Source organism: Falco biarmicus, chromosome 6, assembly GCF_023638135.1.
Source record: "Falco biarmicus isolate bFalBia1 chromosome 6, bFalBia1.pri, whole genome shotgun sequence".
Lineage (NCBI taxonomy): Eukaryota > Metazoa > Chordata > Aves > Falconiformes > Falconidae > Falco > Falco biarmicus.
In genome coordinates, this window is record NC_079293.1 from 75,127,120 (window position 1) to 75,148,404 (window position 21,285).

The window sequence follows — 21,285 nt, forward strand, 5'->3', positions numbered from 1 at the left end:
GGGTCAACTTACTTTTGACCTTCTGCTTTTGTGCCCGTCAGAAAGCCTTTGAGGGCACACTATAGGGAAGTGGCAGGGGTGCATTACATCCAAAATTAACATCAGTAAATACGTATCAGATGCCAGCTCATTCACAAGCAGGCTTCTGAGTTCACACAGCCTTTTGCTCAGGCCTGCACGGGGGAGAAAAGGGGGGAGAAAGGGAGGGAAACCCCATGATTGAGAAGATATTGTTATTCAAATGAAGCAGGCAGCTGAATGAAGCCACCTTGGCCAGCAGTTTGCATTGGGCTCGAGCTTTCTCCATGCCCCCTTCCATCCAAGATTTTCTGGCATCTTACGACTGTTTGTTTATCTTTGGGGGAGAAAAAAAGGTCGGTCTAACACAAAAGGCAAGAAAATATACCGTATGGAGGGGATTAAAGGAGTTAAGTTGCCTTGATGCTTTGCATGCTCACAGTTTTGTAAATTAGGCCGGGGCATGGCACAATGCAGGGGATGTTGAATGGAAAGAATTGTAAAGGAGAATGTTTCTGCTATGTGGGCTACCTGTGCAATGATCCTGTTGAAAAAGGTACTCACTGCTAAATGCATACATGAAACCCTGTTAACCAGTCCCTGAGTCCCTTTGAAAATAATCTTTTCAGACCTTTTTAAAGGAATCGGCACTGAAGGACCAATAACCCCACATCCCTGCTGGCTGCTGGGTGAAAGGGAGACAAGAAAGCTTGAGGCATCCCATGTCAGTCATTTCTACATCAGCTTTGCTTTGACATTATTCAGTCTTCCGAGCATCATCCTGATTTTCTCTGGGGCACCCCATGTCTTGACATAAACGTTCCTCAGGTGTCACTGATGGGCCCTGAACTTGCTGTGTGGCTCTCTGAAACACTGATGGGCTGTGGCACAGCCACGTTTTGGGAGAGTGCACCTAACATGACAAGATCGTGCTGAATCAAAAAAACTTTTGTAACAAAGGATGTGGAAAGAAGTGTCACACTGGGACATCTGGGATTTTTTTTTTGGAAGAAATATCCTGTGTAAATTACAATAATAATATTATGAGCTTTTTAAGTCAGTTACAAATACGAACATATGGTGCCACAGCATGTACTGCTCCTTGGTTAAGGTCTCTGGGCCATACCAGAATTGGCTAAAACCCAGGGAGATATTTCATTTTTGTTCACTTTTGAAAAGTTAAAGCAATTTTATTTTAGAATGAAACAAAGTCTTGGCTTGCTTCAGCTCCAGATTTCTCTTGGCTTTTTTCTGAAGTGCTAGACACAAACATTATTGAAAACATCATTGAAAGGATTATCAAACTTTTTATTTATCCCAAATACATTTTTCAGTAGACACAACTTTTATGGAGACAGGTCATCCTGCTGACTTTGCTCAAGCTACTCATGTGTGAGTTGTTAAGAGGGCCTGAGGCTCAACCTCATATTACTGCTGTGTCAGAAGCAGGTTTACAGTTTCCATAGTTCTTCAGAAAAATAATTTGATTACACTTATTGTCTTTTCTCAGTCCCTCAAGAATGATCTCATTTCCATTACACTCTGTGGGTTTCTGTAATTGCTTTGTATAAAAGAAAACACAGGCCCTTAAGAATGTTTGTTTCTAATATTAAAATACAGAAATAATTTCTGCAGCCTTATTGCTCAGAGGTAAAGGAGAATCCTAGGTGAAAGACCTAAAGAATGGAATTAATTTGCTGCAGAGGGCTGGTTGTACAGGCATGAGTCTTTTCTTCCAGCTAGATAAAACTCACCCTATATCAGTTGTTTCAGAAGGTCAGTTAACCAGATGTGGGCTGCTCAGTGACCTCCATGGAATGAAATGTCAGTTCTTAGCAAAGAGGTGCCCTTTGTAATGGACACAAAGACAAGAATCAACCTCCTAGATGAGCTCCTGTCCTTCTGGCATGGCAGCAGAGAGACTAGAGAATGTAACAGCTACAGAAATAAGATGAAGAAATATCCTTATACTCCTGTCAGGGATGGTCTTTAACTACATGATAGCTGCAGGAGGAATTTCATGCCTTCACCTCTGCTTCTACAAATATTAATCTGCTGTAAGCAAGAATCTGTGTCCATTAGCCCAAATCCTTTTTTTTTTAACATCTCACTGCAGTGTCCCCACAATACTGTGTGTCTGGGTACCTCCTGTAACAGATCCTGGTAGAGGATGACAAAACATCCTAGCTCAGGTTCTCCAGTTTCTAGAGGTGTGTCTTATTGTGTTGTTGATTGTGCTGTCTAAAAGTTTTGATTTCCCTGTGATGTATGTTAGCCCAATTGATGTTAAATAGCATGGAGTTGCTTGTTATTTGTAAGTCAGGCTATTGGAACCATTTATCCTAGTTTCAGCCTTTCCTAATATCCACAGGCAAAATTCCCTGTCACTGCAAAGCTGATAAAAGACTAAGTTGCTCCTCCTTACTGTTCACTCAAGGAGCTCTGAACCAGATGAAAGTTACCAGGAGTATTGTCAAGAAGGCCTATATTTATGATTTGCAGCCCAAATATCCAGGAAGGGCTGTAATAAGACAGAAAATAGATGAGCCTTAGAAAGGTTTTAAACAACTAAACCCTGGAGCCTTGTAACTACATTTTGAGAAGAGTCACCTCTAATTCAGTGTTTACTAATGATGTCCTTCATCTGTATTGCCTGCATCTCTTCCTGTCCTGCACAGAAACAACGATAACATACTCAGCAGCAAAACAAAATAACCAAAAGGACTATGTCACTGTAGTCTTGATTATTCCCCTGTATCTCTCCTGTTTTGATCAGTTTTTAGGACTATTTGTGTGAAATGGCAACAAAATGCTGATTCACAACCATTGCACTTTACATGCCATTGACACAAATAACTGTACATGTACAAGTTGCAGAGCTGTGGAGAATTCAGCCCTGATTCCTGCACTCATGTAGAGGGTATAAATGACTTATAGTGGTCTGAATTGTCATGCTCTGTGGTTGGGTGACCCTTCAAATATGAGAAACTTTTATCCTTGCCCTGACTCTGGACATGACTGTACTGAGTTAAGTCTTAATGGTTCCTTTCTTTACTGTATAAGGGAACTGAACCCCTTTATGAGGTCTATATAGCATATCGATCAAGTTTGATGTCCCTTTAGGATTTAATTAGAACAGCTTTTCTCTGAACAATGCAAACATGCTTAGTTAGACAATTGCACTGTGGTGTTTGCAAAATTAAGCAAAAAAACCCCAACAAACCTGACAAAATATATTTATTGAAAAGAGTAGTGTCAAGGCTTGGTTCTCTCGCTTTTCCTAAGACTGATGAAACTGACTCCTGATTTTCCCTGCTGTAAGGGAGAAGGAAGGCCACCATAACCATAAAGGTACCCATAGAAGAGTATTGTCTAAAAGCCACGTGAACTCTGTGTCAAAGACTTTAAATTAGCATCTTCCTGTCATTCTTGCTCCTCAGAGTTTTATCTTGTGGCCACTCAAAGACGTGAAGCTGTTTAGCTGGAGCTCTATGGGATGATTTGGGACAGTTTGTCTTGACTGATAAATGGATCAGACCATAGGTACCATTAAAAGAAGGTGTCACAGAAGAACAGGGCTGAAGCACCTGATTACTAATTAATCAGACATGAGGAAAACCTCATGGAATCAGTTTCTATTTAATTATGGAAGCCTCATTTGGCATAGGAGCATATGCTGCTAACTCAATTGAGTGCTTTCAACTGACATCAAATAGTAATTATCAGAAAGAATCAAGTTTTTTGATTATTCATACTAATTTATTGAACACTTAAAATTAATGAACCTCAGTTATTTTAAATTTGCTCAGTTGCACTGGGAGAAACGGAGGGAGGTAGGGAAGGACGGTTTTCACAATTTAAAAGTACAGAGACTTGTTTAAAGATAAAATAAGTAAATTACAATATGGCAAGAAATCCCATCGGTGGGTTGATATACACATAGGAAAGTTCCTGGCATGTTCTGGAACTGAGGAAAGTTCTGACAATAGCTTCATTTATACAATTCTTCTACCCTCAAAAAAATCTTCTAATGACATTATAGGGTCACTGTAAGGGGCTGGGCAATGCACAGGATTTATCTGTTTGTCAGAGTGTTTAAACTATGGTTGTTCCAGTCTGGTGACTGAAAGGAAGTGCCTTTATATGCTACTGGAGATGAAGAGGAGGTAGCCTTTTAGCTGCAGCTGAAACAGTTTTCTCCTGCTCCTTTTAGTTTGATTTGCATTATCCTAGCCCTTCTCCTGCTGACAATATATTGGCACAAAGGTTACAACTGTGATAATTGCTTCTGACCTCTTTTCACATTAGAGAACACAGGGTCCCTGTCTTCAGTCTATAAAGTCTGACTAATTAAAGCATCTCTTTCAGATACCAGATTTGGGGAGGGAAAAAAAAATCAAAACCAAACTACAAAACAAAAGCTGTAATTTGTGGTTTGAGCCAGTTAATACATTATGCATTCAATGGTGTGATATCATTTGTGTTAGTGGAACTGCTGTGGATTTATAGTAGGTTAAATGAGATTTGTGTTCCAGCCTAGAATTTCTGATTGTTGAATGTTTTCTTTTAGCTGTTTCTAATGAGTTGTCTTGAGACCCTTCATATCTGTAAATTAAAACGTGTTTGTTTAATACTTTCTCAAAGTACAAAAAAGACAAAAATGCTTAAACTCCATGTATAGTTGCTGTTCAAAAAAATATGTTTGTTAGAGATGTAAAATGTTGTTAGACATTCATGTGTAGCAATTGATTCGCTATGATCTTTTTGGTGTTAATTTGCAAGGCCTTCATTTAAGTCCCTAAAATTCTCTGTCTTCAGTCACAGGAGCTGATTTAATTCAGGTCACACTGAAAGAGAAGGAAAGCTCGGCTTCACCTACCCCAGGTGTGTGACAGTCTATGTCTGAAAGGCTTGGTCTGGGAGTCACAGCATTTCTCTTTTACTACTTATTCAGAAATGAATTGCTATTTTTCACTTCAATATTTTATACATCTATCAACCCAAAAGGGATTCTTGGCATTCGTTTAAGCATTTCATTGAGCCATATCTACCATTGCTCAAGATAAATGTGTGATTCCACAGTATAAAAGACTATAAACATTTGCTAAGAAATACCATAGCAGATCAGAAAGGTCATGGAGAATGTAAGACTACAGTGTATTTTAGTGCTCCATGGTGAACTTAGTGTAATAGTCTGACATTACTGCACAGTTACATGTCAAGTCAGTCTGAAAAATACACCAAAGATGGGGACACCTCCGAAGTCTGGTCTTAGTTGCATAGCTGCCCTGCTGTGTATTAACAACAACAACCATTTATGTGGCAATAGGGTTTAGAGACCTTTTTGAAGAACGTTTCTGCCTGAACAAACAAGTAATGCAAAGACAGACTCAGCCTTAAGAATCTCCACCTGGGTTTAATTTCTCTGTGTTTCCCTGTGCTGGCAACAGAGGGGTTTTCTACTCCACAGCATTACCGAGCTGGGTCTAGCCCCCCATGCTTAGGCATGAGCTTGCTCTTGTGTTGTCCATACTTAATGAAGCCCCCTTCAAGAACTACAACAAAAGCTAGAATTTCCTTTAGAGTGGTAGGACAGAAATAGGTGCTTGTAGAGGCCTCCAGAGGGAGGCCCTGCCTGCATTCGTGTAGGTCGTACAAATCTTAATCTATAGGATTTCCCTTTGCAGGCTTTTCTTCTTCTCTTGATGGCAGAACAAACTTAGGGAATTAATTTATGAAGACTGCTTTGTTAGCTGTCTAAAATACAAATGCAAACTAAGCACCTACATTTTGTGAACTTAATTTCTTCCTGACGCTAAGGCTCAGAAGTTTCATTTTGTGTTGAGCTGAAAAATAAATCTTTGGGGAATGAGCAGGAGTTGCCATGTGTCTCAGCCAAGCTGCTTTTCCATGACAGGTCTCAATTACGCCTGCAGTGGGAAGACTCCTGCTTTTCTGAAGGCTAACAAGCTTGTAAGGGCTGATCACTCATTTTTTAAAAATCTTTCATATTTTGGGAAACTATGGAAATTCCCATACTTTGGGAATTCAATCTGCTTTCTAGAACGCTGGGGAGAAAAAAAATGCATGAGAAGAGCTGGCACTTTCTGGTGGCGTTAGTTATCATTTTGGTCAGCTGGTTTCGCCACCAAGCACAGGTGACTGGCTTTTATTTCCATTTGTTCATCTTAATTTTGTGTTCAAAGTGTTCAGAGCTTTGGATGGCATAAATAAAAATAATGAAGCAGTTGCTTGTGAAGCATATTTACAAGGCGTAACATACGCTAAGTATGACAAACATCAAGATTTGCTTTGCTTTTGATGGGTTCCAAAGAATTTGAATCTGTTTTTTTCAGTTATCTCCCTGCCCTTTAACTCTGAAAACATGGTCTTGGGAGAGATCTGTTTTCCCATTAGGCAGCTTCCTTTAAGCATGGAAGATAACAAAGAGCAGTTAGTGTTGCTTAATCAGGGACAAAAAGAGGATGTTAATGTCACAGATGCTTGACTATCAAAGAAATGGTAATTCTTCCAGCTACTGAAAATGATAATTCTGTCTTTGTATGTCCTGTTTTGTAGTTCCTTCTGATGCTCTCTTGAAATGGTCACACCCGGAGACATGGAATGATGTGGATAAAGGCTGGGGTGGATTCAACTGCAGCGTCCCAGGCCCTGGGGAAGACGTCATCATCTTACCTAGTAAGTAAGGAAAGAAAGGTGTTTAATTTCTGTAGGAGTGCCGGGGTCTGTCTACATTAGGATATGCATCTATGTTGCAACATGGGATCCTTGGCACTGGTGTCCATTCTAGTGTGTGCAGGACACCACATTTGTTCCTCATCACATTGAAATCTCAGCTGCAGTACAAAAGTGTGATTTTTGGAAGAGAAAAAACCATTCTTTTCCATTTACACACACAAAAAAACACAGACACTTACTCATACTGATATTTAAGCTTAAGTATATGCAGGGACTTTATTTCAGGAGCAGAGAATTTGCAAGACCCAGCATCACAGCTCACAAAGAGGTCATCTCTTGATCCACCTCTCTGCGTTTTATGTGGGGAGCATGTTTTACACTTCCACAATTGTACCACCTTCCACATTCCTGTCACGGTTCCCACTGTCAATGACAATCTCTCAAGCCACTTGCTGTGGATGCCTCCGAGATGTTTTAGCCTACGCCTGTACTTCAACATCAGACTTGAGTTACATTTAAATCCCAGCTCAGCTTACAACCTCTTGGCATGAGCAACCTTCTGAATTCTAGCAAATATATTAGGCTACTCGCAATGAAATCTGGTGGAAAAAACTTGGGAGAACCATTTTATATAACAGCTGACCCTGCCCTGATCAGGAAGTTGGACTAGATGAGGTGCTAAGGTCCCTTCCAGACATAATTATTGTATGGCCCTATGAATACTGAGTGCTATGTATCTGACATACTCTAGGACTTGGTGTTGGCTCCTTCTCATTTGTTTGAAACCAGGTAAGTGTCTCTATCTATCACAGCTCCAGTTCTGAAAAAGGGGATACCACTGCTCCATGTCTCTTCCTCTTTCATGAGTTTTTTGGCTTATGAAGTCTTTGTGGAATGAAGTTTCTGTTGCTTAGTATGGCATTTGGGCATGGAGCCTCAGCCATGGTTAGAGCTTCTCTGTCCTGTGTCATTGCATCTTTATATATATATATATATATATGTATGTATAAAAAATCAGGTTAAATTAAAAATACGTTTAACCTTCAAAGAATATTTAATTTAACCTTCAGTTTTCTGATAAATGTGAAAAAAAATCTATATTGTTTGAAGCAATGCTTTTCTTCACTTCTTTTGGGGAACTTGCATATAGCTGAAGATTTGCATTTTCTCATTAGATCACTCTTTCCTGTCAAACAAGCACAATGTGGATTTTTTTTTTCAATTCCCCCATCTTTCTAGCTGTAATGCATAAATGTGGTTAAGTGTTAGTAAGTTCAGAGGCCAGAGAAGGCACAGAAATGTCCCTTCAAGGGTCTGCTTTGCTCCTGTAGGTCCTGTGTCCTATGTACATCTAACGTAACAGTAAGCACATAGGTTTAGGCATCTTAACCTCTTCCTTGGCGTTACAGTTAGTAGAGATAGAAGGGTTGCTGAGCTGGCCGAATGTAGGTATCTAATGTGAACTGAATTGCTCTTCACCGATGGTATTATGTGGACTCCAGGACTCAAGTCACTTCATTATAGGAAAATACGTAGTGTTGATTGAAGCACTCCAGGAGCATCCTGCCTAGCCCGGTGAAACCCTAGATGGTCACAGGTGGCCCAGTGTCATATTTGCCTGTCCTGTGTGAGGTCTCAAATATCCAAAGGTATTTCAGATAGTACTGAATATCTAAATGAATTTACTATGGTGGGAGCTTAGACACCTAGCTCCTATCAGACAGCTCAGTTCAGGTACCATAAATTGAGGCCTGAACCTCATTTCTCCAGAGCAGATTCAGCAGCACCTGAGATATGAACCTACCTAGCTTGCAGTTAATGTATGTCCTCTGAACCCTGATGTGAAGGTCTGCTTCTGTCTCCCTTGACAGTATAAGCAACACTAATGTCCATGTAAAGGTCTTGTCAGTGGGAAGCTGTACGAGACCAGGGGATTGACCCTCCATCTCCAAAGTCCAGAAGTAACACCCAAAATGCTGGGCTTGCTTACCTCTTCCAACAACATTACTCCAGCCGCACCACTGGTACTTCATGTTGAACATACACCTGCTTGCCATTCAGAAACACAGACAGTGTCCTTTCTGTCCTGGACTCCCTGGTTCCCACTCCACTTTCACCTTCGTTATATCTGACCCCTTATGCAGGCATTACACGGTGGGGCATTTCCCATGTGCTTTGCTCTCTTATAGATCTTCTTGCCATGGTTGGACTTTGCACGCCATTGTGTATTTTGTCCTCCATAGTTCTCTGAGAACAAGGCCAGAGACACCACCAGATCATCTGTTTCAACTTCTTGTGTATCACATTATAACCAGTTCACCAATATCAGACCATGACTGTCATAAGACCAGGCAATTTCAGTCTTTAAAATCAGGTGTCAGATGCAGATATGAAGAGGCACAGAAGTGCCACTGGTGTCTAAGGGCCCTGCACTCGTAGCGAGTTAATTATGTGGGGTGTGATCAGATGGCCACAGGAGGTAAATCACAATTTACACAGAAGCAGAAAATAAAAAATAAATGAATAGAAAGGTTTGGCTAAGGATTTGGAGTTCTGTTGTTTAGATTAGATTAAGAGAGTGGAGGCTGGATGCTGAGGTTGTGATGATCCTTTGGTGCGTTGCAAACCTACCTATGAATAAAACTCCTCTGTGGTTCCTGCAAAGGTGAGTGTAAACCTCTTGATAAAATAACTCATTTTAGCTGCCACATGAGATATTGACCATGGCCTTTGTCACATACCAAGGCTCTTCATGGCTAAGGTGTGCCTGAAGCATTGCACATTGCTGCCCACAGCCCAGCCCAACTGATCTAGTTCTAGGACTGGAAACAATACTGCCGCATCAGCATGCTGGTATACCAGAACTAATTAGCTCTCATGAGAGCCAAAGCTCATTAGCTCAGGCCTGGCGCTGTGTGGCATGACCACACAGCCTTTGGGGTCAGAACTAGCATCTCACAAATTTAGAGCAGTGCTGGTTTGGTCAGCTTAACTGGGGAATGTCTGCACTGTGCCGCGGGGTAGGATGGCAGTTCTCTCTAGCATACTGGTACCAACTGATTGGGAGGCAACGGGATAAGGATTGCCCCCTTAGACATAATCTGTTGTTTTACCATGGACAGGAATGTTCTCTGCCGGTCAGGAAGTGAGGGGCCAGGGCAATAAAGGTTGTCCAAAACCAGAACACAAGTTGGTGCCTGAGCAGCAGGATAAGACCCTGTGAGTTCCCGGTTCTGAATTACTGTGTTCAGCTGCTTAAAGCAAGGTGCTCCACAGTGTACAATAAAATTGTCTCTTCTCTTCAGATGCTTTTTGAACTTTTGTTAAAAACCAAAAAAACTAATGGATGAAAAGGAAAGAGGCAAACGATAAGCAAAAATGCATTGCCTGCTAGGACCAGTGGAGAGCCATACTGTGTGACTGTCTTCCTGTCGGTGATAAAATCACTTAGCTCCCATCATCAGAGTAGATATATGTCTTTAGTTGGTGTGCAGAAACTGCACTGTTCTTCTCTCCAGTGCCTTTCTGGAATTATTCTTCAGTTTTAGCCCAAGAACATGAACAGAAATGTAAACACAAGCTGTCTATCACCCAATATATATTTAGAGAGAACTGCTCTTTTGCATGCCCATCTTCTCTGATCATCCTCCCTCTGCTTTCTTTTTACTCTCCCTCTTCATTCTTACTGGCTTGGATGCGTTAAAACACTTACTGGCAGTGGGAGTCAACAGAGTGCAGGGTTTGAAATTGGAGTCATTGTCAGCATTGGTGTGATAAGGCCACTGGGTTTGTTGCTCAAATGAAGGCACCTCAAATGTGCTTAGGCAAGATGAATTTTCTGTCCATCTGTCATACTTCACTTTGCTGCCACAAATGTGTATATGAGTTTCCAGTTACAAGAAAGTCAACCAAAATCTAATTTTGGAACCAAAATCTAAAGTGAAATTGACAATTTTAAAATTTATGTTTAATTGTAGCATTTTATGAATGTTTCCCTTCACTTCCCTTTCCACTAGCTTGTGCATATCCTGCTAAACTCAGAATGGATCCAGATGGCTACAGAAAAGTGAGAGTCTGTTCTTGTGAAAACAAACATTCTTCAAACCACCCAAACTTTTGTGCTGCTGTACACACCAAAATAAGTTTTTGCAGTTCACTCCTGGCAAGATGCAGCTGTGTCTCACTCTTCACTGTCTTTTAGTTATAATTCCCTTCTGGGAGCCATCCATACTGATTTTCAGGTTGGAAGCCAAGCCATGGGGCTACTTCTGGTATGCTCTACATTACCGGGTCGGTCCTTTCAGCCCCCAGAGTACATTTTTAGAGTCTTACAAAAACAAATTATAGATGATTAGTGTTCATTTCTAGTGTGAAGGAGTGCAGGAGAAGATTTGGTCCGGACCTGACACTGTTGAGATCTCTGAATGAATATGGATTCCCAGAGTTCATTGAAAACTAGGGCACTGCCCAAATTTAGCTAATGAAGGCTTCAGTTTGCTTATTTAACGAAATAAAGAAATTGCAGCCCTAGGGCTGCCTCGTGGGTCAAACTCAGGAAAGTTTGAAAAGCTAGAAAACACCTCTATTAGCAAAATGTTCATATTAAACCCCAGGTTTTTGTGTTGCTGCTTGGTGCCTGCTTGACATCTAGAGGCTGCTTTTTGGAGGGCTGGAAAACTGGAGTTGTGTACTAAGTTATTCTTTTTTTGCCTTGTTTATAAAGCATGGGTGAGTCTTCAGGAGTTAATAACTTCTTTGTACAAGGATGAATTTCACTTGTGACAGAGATGGATTCTTCATGTTAAAGTGACTTTAAGTGTTGGTGTGTTACAAGCCCCCTCATTGTCTGTCTCCCTAGCAGATACAAGCCTCTTCCAGCCCCAGCTGTAAATCTTTAGCTGAGGCTGCAACTACTTGTGCTTTTATCTCTGGAGGTTCATCCTCCAGAGCCACAGCCATCCCACAAGGACCTCTCATATGCATCAGGCTTCAGCAGTCACACCACCTTGAAAAACAAGCTGGATGAGTTTAGTCATGCCATTCTGGCAGCCAGCAGTGGCATTAACTTCTCAAGCCCTCGGATTTTCAGGGCTTTGGTTTATGGTTTTTGCTATGACACACTCCTGATACAGCACGCTCTGGATGGAAAGAGAATGTGTTATAATTCCAGGCAATGGAATGCTGTTTTGAAGGGTATTGATATGATATCATGTAGCCTCTGGCAATTTCTCTCTTCTTTTTTTTTTTTTTTTGGTCTTTTTTTCCAGTGGTGAAATTCACTCTGTTATTCATTTTCTGATTTTGATTTTCTTTGAACTTTTTCTGTTTGAAGAGATGAATGCTGCAGTACTGTATCTCATATAATAGCTCTTCTGTTGTGCCTGATTTCCATTCAATAGTATGCTATGGTGTTTTATACAGCGATGCGGTTGATCAAAGGCATTTTATGTCATTGCTTGAGTCATTAGCGACTTCTCAGTATTGTACATCTGAACATTAAGATTGTGGCATACCTGTGAACTTTTGTCTGAATAAAGTATATGTATAACGAAACAGAACACTGTTTTCAGGCTCAAACTATGGTTTCCTGAAAGTGATTGCCTGCCATTATATGAATGTCTTCATGGGAGAAAACCACCTCCGGTTTATCTTTCCCTGAAGGTAAACCACTTGAGCTCAGTGACCTAAAGTTTATGTTTTTAACCACTTAGTCATCATCTCCCTCTACTACGTAAATGAGTGTATTCTCTAAGGACTGTGGAAGGAAGTCTCCTTTGAATTTGTTTGCTTTTCTCCTCAAGTGTGGAAGGACTTTTTCTTCCTCAAAGGAGTGTTCTGTTGTTTTTACAGAGCAACATTTCACCCTGCGAGGACTTCACACCCCAAAGATCTCACCCCAGAGTGCTGTTATTTTAGACTACGGAAACTATAGTTTTGCAGAGATATCTCTGAGTGGGGGAATTTATCACTCCTGTGTTTCAAGGCTCACATACATGATGCTACAGTTACAGAGCAGTCAGCATTTACTTTGTAAAACCTTTTTTTTAGAAAGATGTGCAACTCAGCAAAAATATCTGTTCTAGACTGAAACTTGACATATAAATGGTATGCCTAGGAGCACTTCTTTTCCTTGCAAAAATGTTTCAGTCTGTGTTTGATGAATATACTTATGGCCTTTGTCAACTGCATTTTTTTGCCACATTCTTGAGCTGTGATTTCACAAGCTAGATTCCCCTTCTCTCTGAGAGAGATCATTTTCACATCTTACCCCTTATTTTCTTCCCTGTTTCATATCCTCACATACTGTGCCTTCTCTTCTCAGCTCTGCAGGGTAGAGGACCGTACCCATCCTGTAAAGAGATTATAGGCAGGAGTTTCTTCATGCCTGTAAAAATGTATCAAGTGCTAACAGTGTGAGATTTAGGGGAAAAAAAGATTGCACTTGTTCTGTAGAGACTTATTACATCTGTATGCTGTGAAAACCTTGCATTCTTTAAAGATGCTTCAGCCCAATGATGCAGGAATTTCTTTTGAGATGAGGTGCTCAGAGTAACCATGGGTTGCTGCAGTTCTTGCAGTAGCCCTTGAGAATGGAGGTCCTGGGCTTTCAAGGTGTCCCTTGCTGATGTCCTGAGAGAAAGACGAAAAATCTGGGAAAGGAAGAGGTGGGATGATTGAGTTACAAGGATAAAGTAGGAACATGTATGTAGAAAAGAAAAAACAAATATGCAAGCAGATCCAAGACCCCATTACATGCAGAAATTTTCTTCCCCTTGAAGCTGTGAAACTTCAGGGTTGCAAAACCAATAAGTAAAAAACCTGGGAAATTAAAGACAGTCTACTGCTTGTGGGTTTTTTTTCTTCAGTCTGCTTCTGAGTGTATTTTGAGGAGGGGTTTGGTTATGTTTCCTGCAAACAGGGTTTGGAAAAATTCTTAAACCTTTGTGCCAAATGGTTTAGATTAGTCCCTCTCCACATGTTTTGGGGAAAGGACTTTGCCTGTGTTACAAATTGCGTGGTCATTTGTGTCTTCATCCAAAGCAGTTGCTAATGGCTACAGGCAGAAGAAAACCTGTGAGGTAGCTAATCCACTTCCCAAGACACTTCATGGATCTTCCTGTGTTCCACACCTAAACTCTTTATAGGGGCCCATTCTCACCACTCTGTCAAAATCCATTAGAAAATATGTGTGTGCCTTAATCTCTCCAGTTTTGTATGTCTGTGCCTCACAATAAAAGCATATGAGATCAGTGAAAGTCACAGCAAATCTCTGGGCAGAATTTGGCAGTTGTCATTATGTTGAAGACTTATTTTCTGCAAGATATTTCTATGGAAGTCACAGCTATTTCTATGGAAGTCAAAATTAGATCATCTTATTGAACACTTTGTTAAGGAAATACCTTGCTTTTCCTTCTTCCAGGGACATACACTGACTCAGAGGTGTACTACTATACCTGGAAAATTAGTCTTGTCAATAATGAAAGGAGATGGAAATCACAATTTAAGAGCCTGAGCCATTTTCCAGTGCAATCAACCAAAAAGCTCCTAGTGACATCAAAGCGCATTAGATGGGCCCTGAGGCTGGAATTCACCTCTGTGCGGTGGGCTACCTTTAAACGATACACCATTTCCATCTTTCTTCATGTCCTACTTGGAAAGCTTAAGTGGCATTTAAAAGGTTCACAGGCTGTAGACTTGCAGCTTTAGGAGGCAGCTGTGATGCTGGTGTTGTGCTCAGTCAACAACAGTCCCCACTCTATTCTGCAATATAAAAATACGCTCCTTGTTTTGTCCTGAAGTACCTAAGGGCATGGAGTTTTCCCTGGTCACTCTTAACCAAATTTTTAGTAGGGAATGAGTAGTCCTGTGAATACAGAATTGAAGAAGTCTGGCTTCCCACAGATTGTGCTGGTGTAAGGAAAGCTTTCCTCTTGGTGGGGAAGAGGTGGGCTTTTATACCCAAAACCTGAGAGTAAAGCCAAATTGCAGGGAAGGAAAAGCAGTGACAGGGTGTTACTGGACTCAGGTTATGGTGTGTGGCTTCAGCTTGTCACCCTGATCACTGCTGTTAACAAGGTGGGGACCTGCAGGCTCTTTGTGCTGTGAAGCACCTATTTGACACTGTTGGATTTTTTCACTTCCATCGATCCTGTTGTCTTCATTGTCATAAGGGAAAAATGATGTCTGGACACAGCTTAGCTTAGTCCTTGTTCATTGCATTGGGTGATCAAGATTTACTTTCATAAACAGAGCCAAGTTCAACTAGCAAGACGAACATGTCTCTGACTTGCTGCCCTTCACATGCATTCTTAAAGGTTCAAGCCACATTTGATGAGACTTAAGCATGCAACAGTATAATTGTAAATACGGAGTTATTATTAATTTGTCAGATTACAGCCACCCTGTCAAGCCCCAGCTTTAGATGAAGTTCTGGTTATGGATGCTGCACAAACACACACGCCCTGCTCCAGTAGTTCTAAGCAAAAAATAATCTAAATAAAGCAAAACTCAAGCAAAGCTAACGTTCTTCACCTCCATGCCACACTTTTTGGCAAGCAGTGTTGGTAGGCTGCCATCATTATAAACAACCCTCTGCTTTGTTTTGCAGATCGGACCATCCTGGTGGATACGGCTCTTCCCACTCTGAGAGGCCTTTACATTCTGGGGACTCTCGAGTTCCCCAGCAACTCCAGCAACGTCCTGAGCGCAGCCTGCATTGTGGTGCTGGGGGGTATGCTGAGAGTTGGTAAGTGAGCAGCCTGGGGTCTGGATGCCTGGTGTTTATTTCTGCTCTTGATAGAGGAAGTGGGAAGAAAGACTGCACAGTGTTACTATAAACATGCTGGCCACCGTAATGCCCCATGACTATCTGGCCATCTGCAATGTGGACGCCCAGAATCCCCATTAAGGACAATGATTATCCACTGGAGCTAATTACCTGTTCATTTAACAGCAACATATTACAAATACCGTTGTCTTCACTGAAGATAATGGAGATACTCCTGATTTCATCGTGGCTGAGATTTTATCGGATATGTGTAAAAGTCCTCCCTACGTCATGTGGGGTTGCTTTATGAGACAGTAATTCCTCAGGGCAGGATCTACCTTAGTGTTCAGGCAGTGCCTGGTGTCTGTGAGCATTAGGAAGGCACTTTCTAGGTGACAGAAATATTTAAACCCAACATAAACAGAGTCATGGAGAATCCCCAGAGTGCCTGGAAATCCTGCTGTGGCATAAAATTGGCACAACTGGATTCAGTACATTTGTTCCTCTCATCCTCTACAGGTGAGCACCAGGACTTAAAGGGAGGTACCACCTTGCCCCTACTTCTAGTGCTTTCAGAGTCCCCAATGTCACTGGGGCTGTTCCACATTATTTGCAATGGACAGGATCAGTGTTTTTCCACCCACAAGCAATTACCCACATAATTCTTTTTAAATATCAAGGTTCCTAAAGCCAGGCATTGTATTTACTTACAGGAATCCTTAGGACACTGGGATCACATTGTTGATCACTGCTTGACCTTTCTCAAGATTGGTTTCATGAACTTTAAAAAGAGAATTTGTTTGTGTAATCACCTCCTGAGGAAGTCTGCTCCAATATTTGTTTGTGGTTAATCTCAAGGGACTGTTTAGTTAATACAGTACTGGCCAAAAGAGTTATTTTGCAGTCTTGTGTTTTTCTTTGGAAAAAAGAGGTTTGAAAGCCTAATCTAGGAGGTTAATATATATATATATACTTAAAAGAGTCTCAGTCATTTCTTGCTTACACTCTTTTGTAGTTTAAATATGGTTTCATATTGGTTTTAAGGAAAAGCATGTGTTCATTGCAAAAAACACTTATTAAAAAAACATTGAGGCACTTCTTTACTGCACAAACTCCCCTCCAGCACATCTGTCAGTAGTAATGATATTAAAAGCCAAACAGGTATTTGCAGCTGTTGAACCACAGTCCAGCATCTTCTGGAGGGCTATCTTTGCTCTTGTTGCAGCTGTGAGATCATCGGTGGGTAGAGACTCTGCAATTTTCCCGCATCTTATACTGGTTTCTATGCTTGCCTGTAAAACCGGGAGTGCATGCTTTTTTTTTTTTTTTCCCCTTCCTCTTTCTTTTCCCATGTGTTCGAGGCCTAAAGGTAACTTCTTGGAGCCCATCTGTCCAATCCTGACTGTTCTGTGCCTAAAGGAAGGTTTTGAAGCCCATCTGTCCAATCCTACCACACCCTAAAGAAATCCTGACACAAAATAGATAATGAGACAGTTTAGTAAACAGATTTAATACATGTGGACATCAGCATTCAACATTGCCTGAGCAGGATCTGAGGTTGACATCATGTGAGCCAAATCCCCAGGTCCTCCTTGTTGTGTAATTTCTACATGCCCTGTTTTCTGCATAGCGATCTCTGGTCATGTGGCGTTGCTTCCAGTTCGGTGGCCTGGGCCAAAGACTCTCTGGTAGAGACTTAATGTTTTGTTCACTTAAACTGCTAGAGAACAATGATCAGTTCTAGAAAAAAATATGTCCTTTAGAGCACTTGGCATCTTATCTGCAGGGAAAAAGCAAAGTCAGATGGTTAAAACAAGACTATAAGTATACAGGAACTGGGTATATGTAACTATGAGTATGAGAAATAAGTATGAGAAACATGTAACAAATGAAAAAAAAAACAAGTGAAAAATTGGAGTTTATGAAATGACAACAAGAATCCAATTAATTTTATTAAAACAGTGATTTGCAGGGAAACTAGGATGAGAAATACAGTGATTGTTGGAAGATCAGGATTCTTGGGACACCTTTGATCCTGCACGGTCTGTCAGCACTTTCCTCTTCAATGTATGATCACAATCCAGTGTGAATTATGATCAAGAGAATGACTGAGAGATGTGAGATAATTAAAGAGATGTAAAGGGTTGCAAGAACTCTGTCAGAGCCCTTGGACAACCCAGAAGTAAAATGTGTGGATCTATCCCCACAATAATTTCTCTGGGTGCTTCCAGGCCTTCAGTGTTGTTGGACCCGGGGAGATTTTCTGATTACTTCTTCTGTAGTAGTCACTCCCAGGTAAAGAGCTGCTTTTTTTCAATTAAACTTTCAATGTCTCTTTTTTGATGGTATTTGCAATAACATTTTTAGAAACCTCATTTATTTCTACCTCCCTGCATTACCATGCTGTAAAAAAATTATGTATTTTTCCAGTGTATAGAAAGAGAGTTTGAGGTTCAGAGAGATTAAGCAATTTGCTAAATATTGTTAGCACACCTGCGTCATAATAAGAAAAGAAATGTTAGGCTCAACATTAGGGCTATTCCATTCATTTTAACCCAAACATCAGCATTAGAAGAAATGTGCAGAAAGTGCTCTGTTCCACTGCTGAACAAAGCCCTCAACTCCTGATAAGGCTGCAGAAAATGCTGAAGTTTGTTTTGCATGAATTCATCCTCTGGACTTATCCCGAACTCCACTGTACTCAGCTGCTCTTTGCTGGCAGGCTATTTTTGCTTTTTATAGTAGAACTAGCCAAGTCATTATCCAGATAGGATTTCTCTTTTTAGTCTCAACTTGTCACATTATTTTTTCGCAAATCTCATGATGGCTCCTTGTCAGTCATTTCACTCAGTTGAGGCAAGAAGCCTAAGGTCATCATTAGCTCATGCTTGATTGTCTGGAGATGAAACCCCAGACATTTTTTATGTCTCGTCTCTTGCTTGTGGTAAGAGCTCTACTACATTCACTCGCCTTCTTTGCAGTACTAGTAAGAACCCCCATATTGACTTCCCAAAGGGTAAATCACTGTACCTCATGAAACGGCCGTGTGTTAGTGATGGTTAATGCTCAGTGTTATAATGGCAATTAGCACACAAGTGAGTTTCCAATTAACTGCCTTTTCCAGCTTCTCCAGTACCTGTTTTGTGGGTCCCATCTTCTTCAGCTGTCAGCTGATTCCTATCTTGCAGTCACATAGCATCCCTGCACAGCTATTCAGCTTGTATGAAGCTGGAATACTGTTGATGTATTGAGAGCAATTTCTTATCCCTGATCACAGAAAAAGTGGTTTGAAAAGTTCATTGCACCATCTGCATACCCTCCAATTAATCTCTTGGCCTCAGTCTGTTTGATTTTTACCCTTTCCAAGCCACTTGGTTTCTTTTAACTGATCGTACCATCTAGGAAAGGGATTTGGTTCACATGTTTAAGGGACTTGAATTTAGGCATAACGTGTGGACATCAGCATGTGAGCTGGCTGTTTCACTAGAGATCTAGTCAATATAGGCAATGGAGCAGCTTCAGTCAATCGGACTAGGCAGTACAGGTATCCAGCACAAATTACAGTCTGTGCTGTATTGTCTGATCTTTGTTGGCTCAGATAGCCAAAGAACATGGAAATATCTGCATTAAGAAACCTAAATGTGGGCATATGAATCTCCCTGGAAACACAGTTCAGTTGCCTCACTACAAGGATTTTGTTTCACTTTGGGCATCCTCTGGTGTCCAACCTGGCCTCCAGTTTCTGTTTAAAAAGCCACTGTCCTACCATTGAACTGCTCTGTCTTGTATCTGCTAACCTCACATAGTGGATTTGGAGGGCACCAGGACTCTCAGGTGGGATTAGACATCTATATTTAGGCAGCTGAATCGTATCCTATGTGTCTCCTTGGACATTCATCTCACTTCTGGCTGCTGGTTCCTACTCCATAGTTGCCTGTCTCTCATCTCTTCTGCCTGTTTGGCAGCACAGATGTAAGAGGCAACCCATGAGATGTCTCCTTGTTTACAGGCTGCTTTTACAGGCTTCTTTGCAGAGTGAAGTCTGGATACCCGAAGGAACAGCTTGGGAAAGAGAACCCATGCTAGGTGACTATCCAGCTGTGTATTGACCGTGAATAAAGTCTTCAAGCTTTCTGGTGACAATACGCTACAGTTTTCAAAATGGCTGAGTAGCTAGAGTCCAAGAAATTTTGGATTCAGGAAATACAGAGCTGATACTGGACATGGTTACACCAAGATATTTAGCAAAGTCTATTTGCCGATGGAAGGGAGAAGATCTTATCGCAGATTTCCTTGCTCTTATATACAACAGCTGTTGCAGAGTGTTATGTTGTAAAGAAAGAAAAGGCTAGAAGGGAGGAAACAACCACTATTCTAGGAAAGAATTGAATGAGTTTTGCTATGGAAAAAGAAAAAAAAAACCCACAACAAAAGTCTATTGGGAAGAACATCTGGAATAAAACTGAAATATGAAAACAATGGAAAATGCTTTTGAAACTCAACAGCAAACTAGATCCAGGCTGCAGTCCAGAATAAGTAAAAATCTGGATAAAAAACCCACACCTTACTCTCTGTTCACTCTTTTTCCCTCCGTATAGTTGCATAGTAGGGTTTTATCCTCTCCGGAGGTTAGGCCTGTTGAAGGTTTATGAACCAGCTGTAACCACTGTGCTAATAGATCTCTGTTGCAATCAAGGCAGCTGGATCTCACACTTCTTCAGGAAAGTACGTAATCAGTGATTACTTTATTAACAGAATAGGTTGTTTCTTATGCATAAGATTATTATATATATGGAGGGGTTTTTTTGCACTGTATAGTACATGCATTGTGCTGCCAGCACTCCCTGGAAGGGCATCAGCTTTAGATACCCCTTGTAGAAGGTCACACACCTGCAGTGAGGCCAACTAATGTGATGTCTACCATCTGACAGACAGTGAACACATCAAGCTGACTGTGCAGTGCCTGTGCAGAAAGCCCAGCTTGTAGGAAGTTGTGCAGCTGCTGCGTACGCACCAGCAGATTGACCTGTGTCTGCACTAAAGGAATACCTGAGACATCCAGAGTGGACAAAACACTGCTCAGGCTGGCAGATATGAATTATATCTGGACAGATGAGAAAAGCCTTCAAACTGCAGATAAAACTTCCAACTAGAAGAACATGTGTTTGAGGAAACCCTGCCTGTTTTCTGCATATGCTCTCTGAAGTCCCTCCTGACTTTTTCTGTACACCTCACCAGACACTTCTGCCAGCTTCTGGTTGCAATTACTTTTTTCTTGTTCTTTGCCAGCAGTGCCTTATTATTGTACCTTATGATCAACCAGTTTGCTCATCAAATTGGTAAGCCTTCCAGTTGTAGTAGGAGTATGAAGTGGGAACCATTTCTGTGCATCTCATGCAGCATAGGTAATTCGACAATTGATGTAATCATATGTAGAACTTGTTCACCACAATAAAGTGGGGTAAGTAACTTGAGGTTTTCACATCCAGAGTTCAAAGACAGACACTTAAAGCCCAGATCCTTCACATATGTGTTGCAGAGATTATGATTCCAGTGCTTATGGCACCTTGGTAGTTTTAATAAAACTACTTATTACAAGAGCTGTGGTTTTGTATTACTTTGTAAGGTGATGAAACTTATCCAGCCCCAGTGACTTGTGTGCACTAACTATTTTAGATTTCCCTGTGAGTAAGCTGAGGTAGCTGCCTATTCCATAGCTTCATTTTCATGAGCCATTCTGTAGGGCTGTATTTAGACTAAACCAAAGTGCGTATCTCAGACATTACTTAGCTTTTCCCTTT

At 41.0% G+C, this 21,285-nt stretch overlaps 1 protein-coding gene across 4 annotated transcripts in view; it reads left to right on the forward strand.

The window, feature by feature from the left end:
- Positions 1-21,285, forward strand: part of PKHD1 (PKHD1 ciliary IPT domain containing fibrocystin/polyductin) — a 280,766-nt gene that overhangs the window by 165,919 nt on the left and 93,562 nt on the right. For all 4 annotated transcript variants that reach the window (XM_056343184.1, XM_056343183.1, XM_056343185.1 and 1 more), the window contains 3 exons: positions 4,837-4,902; positions 6,598-6,717; positions 15,326-15,463. In XM_056343184.1, the coding sequence (XP_056199159.1) occupies positions 4,837-4,902; positions 6,598-6,717; positions 15,326-15,463 (324 nt within the window). The remainder of the gene's footprint in view (positions 1-4,836; positions 4,903-6,597; positions 6,718-15,325; positions 15,464-21,285) is intronic.